Raw genomic sequence first — 18,375 nt, forward strand, 5'->3', positions numbered from 1 at the left:
GCCTTAATGGCTTGCTGGAGCTTGTCTGACTTTGGAGTCGAGAAGCCCAGCACTGCTTTCTGAGTTCCTGCATTGGGCTCCCCTCAGTGTACTGTGCACTGGTATGCCCCTCTTAGTTGTGAATTTAGAGTAAACAGTTTTTTTCTGAAAAGAATTGAACATCACAATTTTAAAATTATTAGCTATTTTAAAGCTTGACAGTAGTAGTTGCATTTCAACAGGTGTGTGAGTGAAATGGCATGACATACAGAAAATTGCTTATATACTTAGGGTGTCACCCTTGAGTGTCACCCTAGGGTGCAAGGATATTTCAAACTCCTATTCAGAGACTGAAAGGAGAGAAGGAAAAGATACACTTTTAAACAGTTATGTGATTAAGACACCCCATCTAGTACCTCTGTGAGGCAGGAAAGCCCCGGAGCCCTGCTTGGCTCTAACAGGGGGTGTCGCCCACCCCCTTGCCAGAGGTAGTAGGGCAGAGGGCCTCCCACTTGTTTTGGCTTCATTTTGTTGGAAATGTCCAGCATTTGTGTCACAAGTCAGGCAGATTCCTCTGGTCCTTGATTTGGCTGTTTAGCTTCGCTCGCTTAATTCATCCAACAGATAGACTTGACTGCTGTAGCTGGGCCACTAGGTATTGTCTCTGGTTTCAGAATACGGTGGGTGAAAACTTGACGTAGAACCACAGTGCTGGAAGATTTAGGCCTCAGATGTTGTGTAGCCCCAAGCTTCTTAAACTGGGATGTGCACACTGAGGATATCCTAGACCATAAGGTAAATGTGATACATTAACCCTTGAACTTGGTAGAAGAAAATTTTGGCCAGTTGGTATTTTTTTTCATGTTAAGAAATGGAGTAGAATAAAAAATGTGTTGAATTTTAAAGGTAAAAGGTAAAAAAAAAAAAACATACTGGAATGTGCGGTAAGGAGAGAACAGACAATGTACTCCCTCGTAAGATGTTTTTCAGAAGGACAAGCCCGATCTGGTCCCTGGAGCATAATCTGGTCCTTGGAGCATGTGCAGACATCCGCAAGGTGACGGACCGATGACTTCTGCCTGATGCAACTAGCTGCCACAGGAATCGAACCCGTGCCGCATGGGACTGCACAGGCGCAACATCCCATATTAAGTCCTGCCCCCCAGTCCCAGGAGTCTTTATAGTGGGTTCCATCTTAGATTCCAGATGCGTGTGCAACCCAATTTAGTATGCACCGCCATTCTGAAAAGTACTCGCCCCTTGAAAGAAATCTACTAAATATTCATTACTCCATTATCCTCACCAAACCGGTATAAATCGAGATAAGCCTCAGAAAAACCTTTGTTGGGGGGGGCAGAGGCTAAGGTTGCTTGGTCCCTCTCTGTTCCCTGCTCAAGAGCATTCACTTTCTTCCTGCTGCTAATAAACCTTTGTTCGTGTGGAACCTCTGAACGTCTGCCAGTCATTCTTGGTCAGTAGAAGGCAAGAACCTAGGCAGGGCTTAGGGAAGCCTTGCCCTGCAACACTTTGTGTTTTTTCTCCTTTGCTCCTAGCTTAGATGAAATAGCCAGTAGCTGTCCTGTGTTGGGATGGTGTGAGGATGTTGTGAAACACTGGGATTTGAATAAACTATATAGCCCTTATCCAATTAGCACTTAAACTATGAAAGTTTGAGAAACCTCACAGTGATAGCAAGAGGAACATTGTCTTGGTTGTAAAGAAAAAATGTCAGTCCTTTTTGGGTTGTTTTTATAAGCTATAATGTCAGATATGGGAAGAAACTTCTTACGCATTAATGTAGATGATTAGAGAGCAGTCTGGCTCAAAATTAAAAGGGAATCTGTTTCCTGTGGGCCATGGCCCTTTGGAGTAAGTATAGGACCCTTTGTTATGAATGGCCTTCACAATGCAGAAATGCAGTTGAATTAATTCCTTCATTGTAGAATAATTGTGGTGGAGATTATGAAATACTTTGTAATTGAGGTTTTTTTTTAACTTTTCATCGAGATATTTTTACTAATCAAAACTTTGTTTTACAGCTTCATTGGTAATATGTTGCTGTTTCATAGTATGGCCACTGGGGGGTAGATTATTTTCATGTTTTGTGGTAAAATTAGTATTTAGCTTGTGGAATCAGGCTGCTAACCAAAAGGCTGGGCAGTTCAAATCCAGCTGCTGCTTGGGAACCCTATGGGGCAATTCTGCCCTGTCCTGTAGTGTCACTATAAGTTGGAATTGATGGCAGTGGGTGTTACTGAACCCATTTAGCACAACTTCAGATGTGTCACACACATCATTACACCTTTTTGAAAAGGCTTTTTACACCTAGTATCATGTATTTGCGGGATTGTTGTTAGTTGCTGTCGAGTAGATTCTGACTCACGGGGACCCCATGTGTGCAGAGTAGAACTGCTCCATAGGGTTTTCGAGACTGTGACCTTTCAGAAGCAGATCGCCAGGCCTGTCTTGCAAGGAGCCTCTGGGTGGGTTTGAACCGCCAACCTTTTGGCTTAGTAGTCTAACGGTTAACCATTTGTACCACCCAGGGAGGACTTAGGGGATTGGTAGTGTGGGAAAAAAAATAAATAAAGAAGGTGTATATTTTACTTAGCATCACTATCAACTGTGGATGGAATGTGGACAAGATTCCGACTTTGTAGACTTTTTAGCTTTATTTCCCTAAGCTAGATTTCTTGGAAGATTTAAGTCTTGGAAAAAAAGACTTCCAACTTCCACCTATCTTTTTTTTTAAAATCATTAAGGACAATATGCGAAAGTGAAAAGTAGTTTTTCTCACCATTCAGCCATTTATTCTTACTATAGCCTGTAGAGAAAAAGTTTGGCAATAAAGTAGAATTTTTCTTGGAAAACTTACATAGATGATTAAGAATCGCTGGTTGTGATTTTAAGTTTTATTGACCAAGACAGAACCCCCCCCCCCCGAACACCAGGTGCCAGCCTCAGGGTCAGGGTAGTCCATAGGTCACTCCAGGAGGAAGCTGTAGGGATATGCCCAGTGGTGAGATAGATGTTTCAAAGATGAGCTCACTCTGTCTGGGTCCATGGTGAGTGTGCCCTTGCAACCAGGACATTCTGTGAGTCATACCTCAAAACAGTGAAACAATACCAGGACTTATCAGGAAACCGAAAGAGCTGGCACGGGGCTGCTGTTACGTAAGAGGTGTTAGTGGAGAACATTGCCAGAGCAGAGTTCGTGGCTGCTGATCTCTGCCCTCCTCTGTCTCCACCACTCCTGTCCTCCCACGCCTCGTCAGCCTCCAACCCTCCGTCCCCTACTACCTTCTCTTTTGGTGTCAACATGAGCACCAGGTTGGCACCATGAGAAAAACAATGAAGCAGAAATTGGGAGACCTGTTGTTCCAGCACCTCTGCTGACGAAGTGGGTGACCTTGGGTTAATTGCCTGACCTCTTTCTGTGCTTCAGTTTCTCATGTTTAAAATGGATGAGACTTTTGTCCTTTATCTTCCTCCCTTCCATCTGCCCTCTTACTAACAGCTTTTTCCCTTCTGTCATTCCACCTGCGTATTTTCTCATCTTCTATATTTTGTTTCCTCTACCCCATAACCTTTTTTCCTCTTTGTCATCTTTTTATGTATTTTCTCTTTAATCTCTCTTTCTTGTCCTCTCCTGCTTGCCTCACCTCTCTTTTCTCCTTCCTTTTTTTCATCACTATCGGCACACCAATATAGGTTTGTATTTCTGCCATCTAATATCAGGGATTCAGGACTGCAGCAGAGCATGGAGGAAGATTTAAATTCTTATACATTGTGTAAGACTTTGACCAAGAAAATCACTTCTCTTTTGAAAGCGGGAATTTGTGACCACGGTGGATATTGCGTTAGATTGCAAGGTCCTTGCGGGCACTTCACTACACTTCAAGCTTACATTAGTACCCCGTGGGTTAGACAGCAAGCGGTGAAACGCTGAATGCAAGATAATTTTTCCCGTTTCTAATTTTGGTGAAATCTGCTTTTAATTTTGACCTTTTGCATTTTTATTATATGGGCCTTAGTGGTGTATTGCTGTTAAACATTATCAGACCTCCCTTATACCGTCAGGCATTTGGGAATTTTGTATTTTTGTGATGTTTAAAAAACAAAAACCAAACCCGTTGCCATCAAGTTGATTCCAACTCACAGAGACTCTGTGGTGTGACAGTCATTAAAGGTGTGAGATCAGCTAGTACGTTGCTGATGTATTGACTAAATAGTGTTATGTAAATGATGAAAAATTCTGATGTCTTCAGTTCTTCTTTAGGTAGAAGTAAGACCGGCTGAATGTCCTTTTTTCTCCCTCGTTTTCAATATCGTCTGTGGGGCCCTAGAGAAGTGCTGCCTAGTAGAAATATAATGTGACCCACATACATAAGTCTAAGTTTTCTAGTAGTCCGTATTAAAAAGGTGAAAACAAACAGGCCAAATCTTAATAACGTATTTTATTTAATTCAGTACATCTAAAATATTTCAACATGTAATCTATGTAAAAAATTATAAATTATTTAACATTCTTATTTTATTCTGCATTCAAAATTAGCACATCTCAGTTCGTACCAGCCACTTTCCAAATGCTCTGCTGCATGTGGCTGAGGGCTGTTGGTGTTGAACAGCGCAGTCTTAGACACTGGCTTGGGGATCTTTTATATTTTGTCCATTGAGAGTTAAATATTCTAGGTTTTTGAAAGAGAAATGAAGTTATTATTTGTTGACCTGCCGAGAACTGGCAAGGAGATACCAGGAATGTTTGAATTTTGTGATGTTATATTGTCATTCTCTTGAAGTCAAATACGTTTATTGTTTACAGTGCTGGCCTGGACAGGATATCTCCCGTCCAGAATTGTGGAAGTGTATTTGGGTTACAATGATATGACAAAGTAAAAATTGTAACGATTGGGCTGGCTTCTGTAAAGCAACCTGTAACCTGGCTGTCTCTGGGAAGTCATCCATTGATGCTCAGAAAAAAGAACATGTAAACTATTTCCTGTAATTTATATGTGATTACTTTCTCACATGTATGGTGTTTTCGTTTCTGAAGAATAAGATGCGCTTGGTGTAGAGAATCATTAACCCAATCCCTGCCCCAAGTGAGGGACGCTCCAGGGGCCGTCATGTGATTGGGAGGCCTCAGCACCTATCGGTGCACACACGCGGCCAGCTGGCCCTGTGCCCGCTTATCTCCTTCAGAGGGAAGGGGTTAGAGCCCTCTGAGCAAATCTTATTGGTAAAGTCATGTACGTATTGCTTTTTTTAAGAGCCATTTCCTTTCGGTTTTAACCATATCACTGTGACTGCAAAGAGTTTGCACCAGTTTGTCAGCAGAGCAGCTTTCAGCTCTGATGGTTTACAAGTGTGCCTTCATCTACGGAGAAAGGCACGCTTGAGAGGCTAGTTCAATTTTAAGATGTTTTACTTAGAAGATGATAGCGCAGATGAGGAGGAGGAGGAGGTACATGAAGGCTCATTAAGTACAACTCAAGGTGTTTATCATGGAAAGGCCCCTTCTAATATCCTGGTGAGTTACAGCCACAAATGTTCCCTTTCTTTGCTCACTTACTCCATCTAGATAGAGCTGAGAGAAGATGATGAGAGGATACCAGAAGGAAGTGGCTAATGCCTTTTCTCTGGAGAATGGAAAGTCAGGGTGAATTTTACAAACTTTAAAATGTTATGCTGAACAGGTATCTTTGGCTGCCTGTCCTCTATAATTCTTTTTGTACACTATTTTCCTATCTTTTTCTGTTTGTTGTTGTTTAACTAAGAGCTTTCTGCCGGTCGGGCGGGGGCGTGGAGGAGTTGCTGCTTTAAAGTGAGAATATTTTTTCAAGTTAAATTTGAAACTAAATGCATTTGGTTTTGCATTCTCTTTGCATGTAAGTGTGGTAGTTTAAGAGTTACTAAAAACATACAAGCGTTTTTTATTTTATATTTTTTATTTTCCTAGCCCATTTTTTTTTTAATGTGATATAGTGAGAGTACAGACAACAACAACAAAAGCTTGAAATATGTAGGGCGCAAATGAAGATTGTCTGATTTTTTAATGTAGAGTTTTCTATCGTGTTACAAGACATAAGATAGAACAAGTTAGTGTAAGTTCCAAAAGTCTGCATTAAAGACACAGAATCAGGTACTTCGGGACGACGTAATGTCCAGTCCACCTGGGCAGTCCTTTCCTTTTTTTTTTTTTTTTTAAATAGTCCAAAGTAAATGCTTAAAGTTGTTTTTTTTTTTTTTTAATAGTTTGTTTTTATGAAAACAAGCATAAAATCAACAAGACAATAAAATGAAATACTTCCTAAAATCTGTGGTTCATAATCAAGTTGATTTTAGTTTCAAAGTTACTATAAAATTTTCATTGTTACCTTTAGAATGTTCTCACATTCTCTGTGCTTTTTGTCTTTGGACCTGGCAGTAAAGGTGTACTCGGAGTTCTCAGGAACTGATGAAACTGGACAGTGTTTGAATGAGTGGCGGTCAGGTGCAAGGAAAAGAGGCAATTTGCTTTTGTAGTCTTCATTTTAATATTAAAGAGTGTGCACGTAGGGCTCATACGCATTTGTTATAAAGGCCAGAAGGGAAAATAGTGAGCTTGGTGGAATCTTTACGACGTACTTTTTTAAAATCTGTTCAGTAAGTAGCTAACACACAATCTACCCTCCATGGGAAGTTCTTATGCTTCTGGCTCCTGGTGTTTTCCAGAGGGGGGTCAACTGGTTTTTGATAAGTCTGCATTTTATTAACTGCTCTCTTTATGCTAATGTTAGAACATTGACGTCCCATGAGTCACCGCACACCTTAATGAGAAATGTGAATTTTCTGAATAGAGTTTGGGATTCTGGGTTCGATATCTGCTTAAATAAGTTCTAATGACTAGATAAGTTAGACCTTATAACCTGGGTGTGTGTTTAGTGAGGGGGGAAGGAAAATCCTGGTTTTCAGGGTCCGGGCCTTCATCAGTCTGTTCTGGACACACCTCTTGTTGAAGGGGAAAGTTTCCATCTTGAAGGGCTCTTGCCCCCAGGTTTTATGTGTTTGGAATGTAAATGCATAAAAGTCTCATGATTAAAAACCACAGGAAGATTTCTGTGCTTCATTAGAAATTGGGAATTTTTAAAATCTATTTTTCCTAAATGAGTAAAGTAATTCCTTGTTTGGTAGGGAAAAGACCTAATTATTTCATATTCAGATACCCCAAAGTTCCCAAACAATCTACTTTTCCTGTTTTCCCCCACTTATTTTGAATTACATTGCTTCTGTGTTTTAAATTAGCACAGACTGTACTATAGGAGGAAACCCGGGTGGTATAGTGGTTAAGAGCTATGGCTGCTATACAAAAGGTCGGCAGTTCACATCTACCAGGTGCTCCTTGAAAACCGTACAGGGGCAGTTCTGCCCTGCCTCTAGGGTCACTATGAGTCAGAATCGACTCCACGACAGTGGGTTTGGTTTGGTTTGGGTACTATAGGAGTTCTTAGCCAAACTCATAGCCCAAGGAAATGCTTATAGAAATGGAGTTCTTCTGCGATTTAGAGCTGGAAGGGGCTCTGGAGGTCATCTGGACTTCCCTATTAGAGATGAGAGCACCATGCAGAAGTTACAGGCCCTGTCCATGGTCGTGTCCACACTACATGCTGTCAGCAGCCACAGATGACTCCAGGGCACCCGGAGGGCAGTGGCTCTCAATCTGGTCCCTCTGAGCTCTCTCTGTCAAGGCTCTTTGGCACCTCTTTGCTTGAATCCAGAAGCTCTTTTCAGAGAATATTATGCATTTTATTTACAGAGGAAGATTTAATAGCATAAAACAGTGGTAGGAGGTAGCAAGTCAAACATTAGGTTAGGCATGTGACTTGAGGCAGAGTGCGTTATACTAAGGAAACCCTGTATCTCACCCGGGCTCCTGGTGGGCGTGTGAGGAGGGGCGTGGAGAAGCCACGAACTTAGCAATTTGTCATTATATGTTGCTACCCGAAATCATAGAACAGCACTGGGTGAATGGGTCCAAAACCAACCACTTTCCTCCAGTCTAATCGCTGTGATTTGGAATCGACTCGACGGCAGTGGGTGCTGGGTTTAGCATGGGCAGTGCTTACAAACCTAATTAAATATTTAGTTGAATAGAAATTCATTCCCTTAAACAAATAATGTTTGGATGTGAACAGAGGTCGGGTGCAACCAAAAAAAAGGAGGTTGTAATTAACCGTAGAACTAAACTAACCTGAGTCCTGAGTCCTAGAACAGGGATGGAAGAAGGGGCTAAAGGAAGAGTTTCCTCCTCCTCACCTGGATGAGGGCCAGGTGTCACAAAAATGTTTGAAGTAAACAACATTGTCTGAGTTCCATTTTCAAAGTCATCTTTTTTAGCTTCCACTCCCCAGCCAATCTTTTTGTATTGCCTGAAGCCCACTGACGGGCTTGAAAACAAAGCCTTTCCCTGACTTCCCATGGGCTTTAGGAGGAATGCCAGGTGCCATGCCTTTTTGTCCCTGAGCTGTGAATGAATGAATGATGGCCTCTTATCCCCTCCAGAAACCAAAAAACCAAACCCATTGCCATTGAGTCGTTTCTGGCTCATAATGATCCTATAGGACAGAGTAGAACTGCCCCATAGGGCTTCCAAGGAGTGGCCACTGGATTTGAACTGCTGACCCTTTGTTTAGCAACTGAGCTCTTAACCGCTGTGCCACCAGAAGTACCTGCGTGAGGATTCTGGTAAAACCGTAGTTGTGATTAGTAGGATCTCTATCTAGCCAAGGAACAGTGTGGACTTCAAATTGGTTCTATGGTTCAGTGGTAGAATTCTTGACTTCCATGCAGGAGACCTGGGTTTCATTCCCGGGCAGTGCACCTCAAGCGTAGCCATCACCTGTCTGTCAGTGGAGGCTTGCGTGTTGCTATGAGGCTGAACAGATTTCAGCAGAGCTTCCCGACTAAGATGGGCTAGGAAGAAAGGCCTGGCTCTTTATTTCTGAAAAATTGGGCAGTGAGATCCCTATGGATCACAACAGTCTGATCCCACTGCGTATGAGTCAGGGACCAACTAGATGGGAGCCGACAGCAACAGGGGATACGTGGAGGTCTGACAGCTCAGGGTTGGGCATATTAGGCAGTTTGGGAGAATCAGTTCTCTTGAAATCTTTGTTTGCATCTTTTAATCCTGAAACCACAGGTGACATCAGGAGTTTTGGGAAAAGTAGTTTAGGGACTGTGGTCGTACATACGTCTAGGCCGTTTGAAAATTTATTATCCACTTGTATATGTATGCCCCATCTGTGTCCAGAAAGGATCAGAGATAACTTAAAACACATGCATTCACACAGCTGCCTCCTCAGTATTCTAGTGTACTTGACTGAACTGTTGCTTTTATTGCTTCATTCAGCAAACATTTATTGCGCCATGACTGAGTCTGGTAGAAGCTCACAAATAATTTGTTTGCATATACTTGTACATCTTGGTTATTTACGGCTCTGCGTTTGTAGATAACAAATGGACACATTTCCCGAAAATACCCCAATATTGGGTCCTGATGACGTGCTCCCAGTGAGTGGAGCTAGCCGTATAGCGCAGTTGATTAGAGTGCTGGGATGAGCTTAGTGGTGTACATTCTGACCCAGGTACAGGCCAGTCAGCTTTGTGCATGGGGGAGAGAAAAGTCGTAATTCTGTTACCATTCTTAAACATCTCAAAAAGTCAAGCATTTGATCCAGTCAAAAGGAATTGGATACTTCTCTGTGAAAGGATCTAGAGAAAAATCTCATCTCTGTTGGGAAAACACTTTTTACACAGTTCATGTTTTCCATCTACATCGTAGTTAGGAATTAAATATTCAGGACTCACCCAGTTCTACTGAAGGAAAAATTATAGACACCAATTCTGGAGTAGATAATTTGTGTGTATTTACATTACTTTTTATATAATTGAAAGTAGAAACAAATTTCACTTGTTATTTTGTTTCCTGTTCAGAAAAAGGTATATTTGTCACTTCCATTAAGCCTATTGCATATTGTAGCATAAATTTTCTAAGCCATCTATCTGATTTTCTGAAGACATTATAGCAAGGGCATTTTCCAAAGGGTGGAGATAACAGTATGCTGATTTTCTTCAAGTATTGTTTTTACTCTGATGAAGTCCTATGTAGAACCTTGTGTATGTTTGTTTTACCATTTTAACTTTAGTCCGTATCTACGTGGAAAAGACCTTCATCAGAACGTCTGCCAACAGTGAATCCCAGGAAAGCCTGAAGGGAGAGCTGTGTAATCTCTAGAATGTTACTGCATTCTCTGAAATTTCTCTGAACTCTGCCTGAATTTCAGATAAAGAGGCTATCTCTAGTGAGGTCAAGGGACAAAGATGAGATTACATGTGTCTTTTGTTAACCAGAACCATTATCGACTGATACTCAGTCATAAGATTGAAATTATAGTGGAAAAACTAATTTCCTCAGGGGACATGAGATAGGAAAGGAATAAGAAGGACACTCTACTTCCATCTGTTCCCTCTCCATGCACTGAGGTAGTCAAGAGGGCAGTGGGAGTTTGAGATGCTTGCCAGTGGTCATCAGATAACAGCTTGAGGCACACTGATCCAGGAGCAGAAAGCATGCTAAAGTAAAATTAGATCTCTCTGTTTTAGAAGAGTGACTCTGAACCTTGGCTACATACTTCCGGGTCACGATGGGGGCTTTAAAAAGTTCATACCTGTAATCTGGGTTGGGGGGGTGACCTGGGTATTGGGATTTTTCAAAGCTCCTTGGTGACTGTAATGTGCAGTTGAGGTTGAGAGGTGATTCCCAAAGATCCTACTGAGCTTTAAATATAAAATACAGATTCCCAGATAGACTAAATCAAAGTTGGGAGGGGCTAGTAGCAAGGATGGTGAGATTACGACTCACATACTTCAGACATGTTATCAGGAGGGATCAGTTCTGGAGAAGGACATCATGCTTGGTAAAGTAGAGGGTCAGTGAAAAAGAGGAAGACCCTCAAGGAGATGGGTTGACACAATGGCTGCAACAGTGGGCTTAAGCATAACAAGGGTTGTGAGGATGGCGCAGGACCAGGCAGTGTTTCTTTCTGTTGCAGACAGGGTTGCTATGAGTCAAAACCAACTCGGTGACACCTAATAACGAGCAAACCCCAGGGTCCCTGCTGGTGCAGCAGTTAAGAGCTTGGCTGCTGACCAAAAGGTCAGCAGTTTGAATCTGCCAACTGCTCCTTAGAAACCCTATGGGGCGGTTCTGCTCTGTCCTGTAGCATTGCTGAGAGTCGAAATTGACTTGATGGCAACGGGTTTGGTGTTTTTTTTTTTGGTCAGCGGACCCTCAAGGAACCCTGGTGGTGCAGTGGTTAAGTGCTCAGCTGCTAACTGAAAGGTCTGTGGATCAAACCTACCAGCCGCTCCGAGAGAGAAAAATGTGGCAGCCTGCTTCTGTAAAGATTACAGCCTTGGAAACCCTATGGGGCCGTTCTACTCTGCCTTATAGGGTGGCTGTGAGTCGGAATTGACTCGACAGCAGTGGGTTTGGTTTGATTTCATAGACCCCAGGAATTGTTTTCGTTTTTAAAACTAAACTACAGGCTTTATTCAGCTTTTTCCTACTAATACTCTTTTCTGTTTGAGGATCCAATCCAGGATCCCCCATTGCACTTAGTTATCTTGTCTCCTTAGTCTCCTCCAACCCATGAGAGTTCTTCAGTTTTTACTTGTTTCTTTCATGACCTTGACACTTTTGATGAGTACTGGTCGGTTACTTTGTAGAATTTCCTTCAATTTGAGTTTGTCTGATGTTTTCTCATAATTAGATTGAGGTTACGTGTTTTGGGCAAGAATATGACGGAAGTGATAAGCCCTTCTCAGTGAATCATATCTGGGATCCCTGATGTTAGTATTTCTTAATACTGGTTGGTGATGTTTCCCTTGATCACTTGGTTAAGATGGCGCCTGCCAGGTGTCTCTCCTGTAGAGTTACTGTTTTCCCTTTTGTAACTAATAATATGTCTTGGGGAAGATACTTTGCAAATGTGCGAAGTCCTGTTTATCATCAGACTTTCACCACATTTTTTAAACTCCTGAGTGCTTCCCTACTTTCTGGCACTGCAGGATGCTCCAGCATCATCTTGTGTTTTTCCTGCCCCAACCCTGGTTCCTTTTATTGGAGAATGGCACGTAGAACCCAAGCCTGGACTCTCGGTATGCTTGTTGCTACTGGTCTGTCTTCGATTCTAGATCCTCTTAGCAAACAGCTAGGAAATGTAAGTATGTATTCTAACCCATGCATAAACACATCTGTATTTGTGCGTCCATTCATCTGTATATATATTAAAAGTGAGTTCATACTGAGCTCCGATTCCAACAGCACAGGGTTTATTTTAGCCTTACCTCTAAGAAATTATATTTTTTAGTGTATTCCCAAATGTTTGATCAGTCAGACTTGGAAACGATGACTTTTAGATGTAAATCTGTCCGACATAACGTGGACCCAAAGGCTCTGTCACTTGGTTAACCACTCTCTGTTAGTGGACAGTCTTTCCTGTAATGTATCATCATCATGTTCTACACTTGAGTTAGTCATCATTTCTTCTTATACTGAAGAAAGTTTTTTTGTCACCCCTAGCCCTGGTAACTGAGAGAGCCCAGCCTCCTAGAAAAACAAATTACCTGTTTTTTGTAGTAGAATGGAAAGTGGTCTGGTTTCAGGGTCAAGTGTACTTAATGAAACTTTGTCAGAGGAACTGAGCATACCTGAGGGAATGTTTCTTGGCTTGAATGCCCAGGGATGCTGTTAAACATTTTTTATAAATACACACACATACCCATCCCAAACAAATGATAAAAAGTTGCAGAATTTCACTAAAACCAAACTTATTTTAATCCCTGAATTGTCTTCTTTTTGATAAGGCAGTCTGCATTCTTCTTCTGAAGTGTAGCTTTCTTCCTAATGCAAGGGCTTTCTTTGCCTGTCAGACTTCTTGATAATAAACCCTTCAGCCTTGGGTTGTTGAGGGTGCTTGGACTGTGAACTCTGGGCTTGCACCTCGTGCCTTTTAAGGTAGTAGCTGCTACATTAGTTACAGTTAGGTGCAGCGGCCTTTTAAATATCAGTGGTAGTCCATCTGGCTTGTTGCTGCCTGAACTTAGCCAAGTACCATATGATGCAGTTTGAGGGACTTTAAACCCAGGGAAGTAACACAATTCAGACAAGTTTAAAATTTCATAGTAACTCATCTGTGATACCAACTGGGTTCTTTTTTGGTGGATAGGAAAGGTTGAGATGGAAAGGAGGAAAATGAGTGAATTTTAGGGTCACTCTGAGTCAGAACCGACTCAGCGGCAGTAAGTTTGGTTTTTCCTTATGCTGATTTGCTCTCAGTCTCTCGGCTATAATTGCTACTGCAGAAGAGTCATGATGTCAGTTCATGACTTAGGTTAGTGTGTACACAGAATGAACTAACGGGAGAGCTGGAATGTTTCAGAGGAAATTATATCCTGCCAATGTCTGGACTAAAGCGGTGTAGTATTCACTGAACGTACTGCACATAGTTTCCATAACATGCTAGAGTTGTGTGCCTTTCATATGTGAAAGTAAGCCAGATGGTCAGATTTCCTATTTTAGAGTTACTTAGGATTATCAAAGATCACCACCAAGATATGTTAATTACAGGTATTCCCTGGATTACGAATGAGTTCTGTTTCTAAGTCTGTCTTTAAGTTGAATTTGTACGAGTCTGAGCAGTTAGGCACAGCTCGTATCTAACTGGAGTTGAACGTTTGCCTTTGTATGTAGTGTATAGTGTACTTTTCTATGCATAAAAAAATTAAATACTTCCAGATACACTTAAATATCTTTAACGTAATAATACAGTAATAATAATAATGTTTTGATGTGCTGCTTCGCAGAGTAGCACCCATTTGTTATTACGAACAATTATACGTACCTGGCGTTTTTAATAGGCATTATGAGGGTTGGTTGGTAACTACGACTGAACGTACTAAGTTGGACATTCATAACCCAGGGACTGCCTGTACATATTCTCACCCTAAACCTTCTGAAGTAAGAGAATTATGTTCCTTAAAACATATTTATGATCATAGTATATCACACATTTAAGGCTGCTCGTAGTAAAAGGTTTATTAACATTTTCCATGTGCGACGGCATATGGGAGAATCATCATGGCCTTCCAAAAGAATTTATGAAAATCCAACTTACACATAGCCCTGAAAAATTACATAAACTTAACATTAGTCTCTTAGGAGCTTGAGATCTCAAGATACAGTGAAAAAGAGCACAGGCCTTGGAGACAGACACACCTGGGCATGTCTGAGCCCTTTTTAACTCTGAGTAAGTTGCTTATCTTCTCCCAGCCCCAGTTTCCTTACTAGTACAATGCATATAACATTCACCTCACCTAATTGTGAAGATTAAATGAGATGAGGTATGTAAAATGGTGCTTGGAACAGTCAGTGTTAGTGCCATCTCCTCTTCGTCCTCCATCACCTTCTCATGGCTAATACTTGAAAGAATAATGAGTAAAACATCCCAGTTGTAGCTTGGGTTGTATGTGGTTTGTCAAGGATATGTATAGTTTAAAAGTTATGGCCATGAGTAAAGGAAGAGTTCGAATGTTCACTGGTATAGGTAAACCTCCATTTTAAGCAAATCCCATGTAAAACTCTTAAAAACAAAACAGGTACCATCAAGTCCATTCTGACTCTAAACATCCGAAAATCTAAACTTAGAAGATTTTTATTTTATTATCACCAAGTAAAATAATTTAATGAGGGATTTCTTTTAATAGCAGGCTGCCCCAGGTGCACTGAAGATGTCTTGAAAAACAATAGCCACAAAATCAACCTTGTAAAAACACATCTAAGCAGTATTCTTAGGTATTTAATTTACTCAAATGAAATAAAAATGTTCTCATAAAAACAGGTGTGAAAATGTTTATAGTAACTTTGTAATCATCAAAACCAATCTGGATGTCTTCAGCTGGTGAGTAGATAAACTTTGGTACATCCATGAAACAGAATACTACTTAGGAACAAAAAGGAACAAATTACTGCTACGTTAAATGATATTGATTAATCTCAAATGTATTATGCTAAGTGAAGGAAGCCAGACTGGAGAAGGCAAAACTGTAGGGATAGAAAACAGATCATTACTTTCCAGGGGGTTAGGGGAGCAGGGTTGATAACAAAGGGACGTGAGAGAGACTTTTGGGGGAATGATCTTATTGTTGTGTGTCTGAATTATGGTGGTGGTCACATAATTATGTGCTTAAAACTTACAAACTTAATTTTACTGTATGTAAAGTATGTAAAGAAAAAAAAATTTTTTTTTTCTTTTAAAGTATGCCTTAACAACAACAACAAAACTCAAACAGTTCATGGTACAACTACAGTCCTGCATCCTTAGCATTCAGGATACATTTCTGTGAAATAGGACCATATTGTACAAACACCATATTATCTACAGGCAGCCTGGGTTACAAACTTCAGTTTACCTACAGCTAGAACTAAGGGAGCTGGGGTGGGCTGGGGTGGCTGCACGAGGGAGCACCCTTCCCAGCAGGGTGGTGGGCGTAGGTCCCTGAGGCAGTGGCGGCTCTGTGTTGGTGCTCAAGAGGATCTTAACAGGCAAGGTGCTGCTGAGGCACCTCTGCATGGCCGACAGCACCGAGTGGTTGAAAGAGGTGCTGAGGCACCTTGGTGGAGAAGCTCAAGGAGCGCTGCCTCAAGCACTGAGTACGTGGGAACCTAGAAGACCCCAAAAGCGTAATACGTCATAAATTAATTTGTGCTGTTTCAGGGAGGGTGCTGAACAATACCAAAATGATCATAGAACATTCAAACTAAAGATGTTATTGATAAAAAAGCGGGTCCCAGCTCCAGTTCATAAGATGGCTGATGTCTCTGTGGAAGAAAAGAATTCGAGCAACAGCCAGAACTCTGGAAAGCCTTGATATCCCTCATCAAGTGGCACAAAAATTGCGTGTGCTTGAACCCTGGTGCTGTTGAATTATTTAAGAAGGCAAATGCCTCGCTGCATGAGGAAGAGGAGGAGTGAGTGGGTGAAGCTGCCCTGCGGCAGCTCGGCAAAATGGGCTTTCCAGAGGCCGGGGCTTTCCAGGGCTGTGAAGGCCCTGCGCTGAACCATGTGCCAGTGGCACAGGCCATGGAGTGGCGCCTTGAGAACGCGGAAGACCCTACCTTAGACTCGCCTCTCCCAGGCCAGGCCTCGCAAGGCGCCGGGTGGGAAGCTTCCACCCAGGCACCTGCCGTGATGTGAGGGAGACAAGGAGGCCAGAGACGAGCTAACAGAGGGCTTTAAGAAGATTTGAAGGCGAAGGGAATTCCAGGCGGATGCACAGGCCGTCATTTCTCTGATGGAGATGGGGTTCTGTGAGGAGGTGATCCACTCCTTCCGAGTGAACAATAGCCAGGAGAAGGCTCCTGCGAGCAGCTGCAGGGAGACCAGAATCCCTTCCCCATAAGCTGGACAAGCGCGTGGACCCTGACAACACCCTCTTCCAAGCCATTCTGGACAACCCTGTGGTGCAGTTGGGTCTGACCAGCCCGAAGATGCTACTAGCCCTACATGGTCGAGAACCCAATCAGCTGCACTTAGTGGGTGACCGACCCCGAAACAGGGCCCACCATGCTACAGCTTTCCGGTATCTTCCAGACCGTGAACTGCTACAGCGGCCTCCGGAGGCGGCTCAGAACCAGAGCTTCCTCTCACTGCTCAGCCAGAGGCCCCTGTGAGTTCACCGGTAACGGAAGAGCCAAGGATCGGAAGAGGTAGGGGCTGCTGGAGACCCTTTGGCTCTGCCTGGGGTGCCGCGGGGAGCAGTACCGGGCGGGAGGGACTGCTTTAAACCACCTGGACTGCTCGAAGTGGGGCATCTGCTCCCACTTTTAAATCTTCTGCTTAAAAACCTTGTGTGATGGTAGGTTGTAAGTCTGCGCTTTTAGCATCTGACAGTGTTTACAAAAAGCGACCAACTGTTTTCTCTGAAAAGTTGAATGATCGATCACCCCTCGCCAAAGAGTGTTTTCTGTGCCTTAGGAAACGCTACTTGAGTCCACCCGTAGGAGTTTGCGTCAGAGTCCATTTGTTATTTGAAATAAGGCATGTTTCAACCCAAGGTGTTCATATTAGACCTACTAATTTAGAGTATTTCACAAGTGGTTTTTCTTTAATAAACAATTGCCCTTTTCCCTTAAGAAAATAAAAATGAAAAAACTTTACGGGACCACGGACATATACCACCACTGACGGAGCAGATGTTACAGCACCTAACCATATGTAAAATCTTAACAATGCGTTTTGTGTCAAAGTGAGCATTTCCCTAAAAGTTTTTATGTGTTGATGGGTAAAGCCATTACACAAAGGTTGACTTAAGTAATAGTTAAATATCTGTAACAATTAATTGTAAACAGAATCTTAAGGTCATTCCATTTTCTAATGCTTTTAGTTCTCGTGCTTTTCTGCAGTCTCGAATCATGTTCAAGTTCCCTGTAGCATGAATTGTCACCTTGTATACAAGTAGGTCAAGACTGGGCATATTTTAGCCATAACAGGAAAAGATAACTGGATTATCAGGAAGCATAGTTACAAGGCATTATTCTGCAGTTTGGGAAATGAGGGGAGGAGCAGTGAAGAGACGTGCAGAAAGAAGAATCATTTAATTTTACAGAGCTTATAATAGTTTGAAACAGGTCTGGTCACGTGCGTGGATACTGGGGTTGAGGAAAGAAGTTGGGGAGATGAGACCTGTTTTTCCTAGTGTGCTGCTTGCCATTTTGTTATCTACTCACGTAACACGTTACGTGCAGTGAAATCTAAAGAGATGTGTAAAATTGAACCTTTCGTTTTTATTGCTCTGTACCAGATTCTATTGCTGAAGATAATATTTTGGTACATTGCTGAAGATTACGGTGGAATTATTGTTACCAGCCGTGTTCCTTAAAGGCCATGTTCTGTAGAATTAGAACCTTGGGTCTTTTTATGTCAGAAAACTGAGTAATAAGAATTGATCTCTTGGTTTGTTCTTTTTCACTGTCTGTAAATCTCTTTGAACGTGGTCTGATCATTGTCACATTTGGCCCTCACCTCTGCCTCAGCAGCTTCCCCATGCAGACTTCCTGTGGCAGACCAACAGTGTATCTTCCACCTCAGGTCGCTGCTGGTCTGCTCAGAGTTCTTTAGAACAGTCTGCAGGATGTAATTGGTTCTCACAGATATTTTTAGGTTTACCCATCCTGAGGCGTTGTCATTCTTGATTGTCACTCTCATTGCCTACGTTTATGCATGTTTTTTCTGAGAGGCCTTCACCAGCACCGGAGAAAAGCATTGGTTTCAGAATATCTGAGCATTCCTTTTG

General features: G+C 42.1%; 1 protein-coding gene and 1 pseudogene across 8 annotated transcripts in view; both read left to right on the plus strand.

Moving 5' to 3' along the window:
- LPIN2 (lipin 2) overlaps positions 1–18,375 on the plus strand; it is a 111,198-nt gene that overhangs the window by 38,566 nt on the left and 54,257 nt on the right. For 3 of the 8 annotated variants that reach the window (XM_023543965.2, XM_064294695.1, XM_064294696.1), the window contains exon 1: positions 3,400–5,509. The exons of 4 other annotated variants lie outside the window; for them this stretch is intronic. In XM_023543965.2, the coding sequence (XP_023399733.1) occupies positions 5,399–5,509 (111 nt within the window). In that variant the 5' untranslated portion in view covers positions 3,400–5,398. Of the gene's footprint in view, positions 1–3,398; positions 5,510–18,375 lie in introns of those variants that run through there. One more of the 8 variants, XM_064294694.1, reaches the window with a different exon arrangement.
- On the plus strand, positions 6,240–16,793 carry LOC100670878 (ubiquitin-associated domain-containing protein 1-like; annotated as a pseudogene).

This window comes from Loxodonta africana, chromosome 11, assembly GCF_030014295.1.
Source record: "Loxodonta africana isolate mLoxAfr1 chromosome 11, mLoxAfr1.hap2, whole genome shotgun sequence".
Lineage (NCBI taxonomy): Eukaryota > Metazoa > Chordata > Mammalia > Proboscidea > Elephantidae > Loxodonta > Loxodonta africana.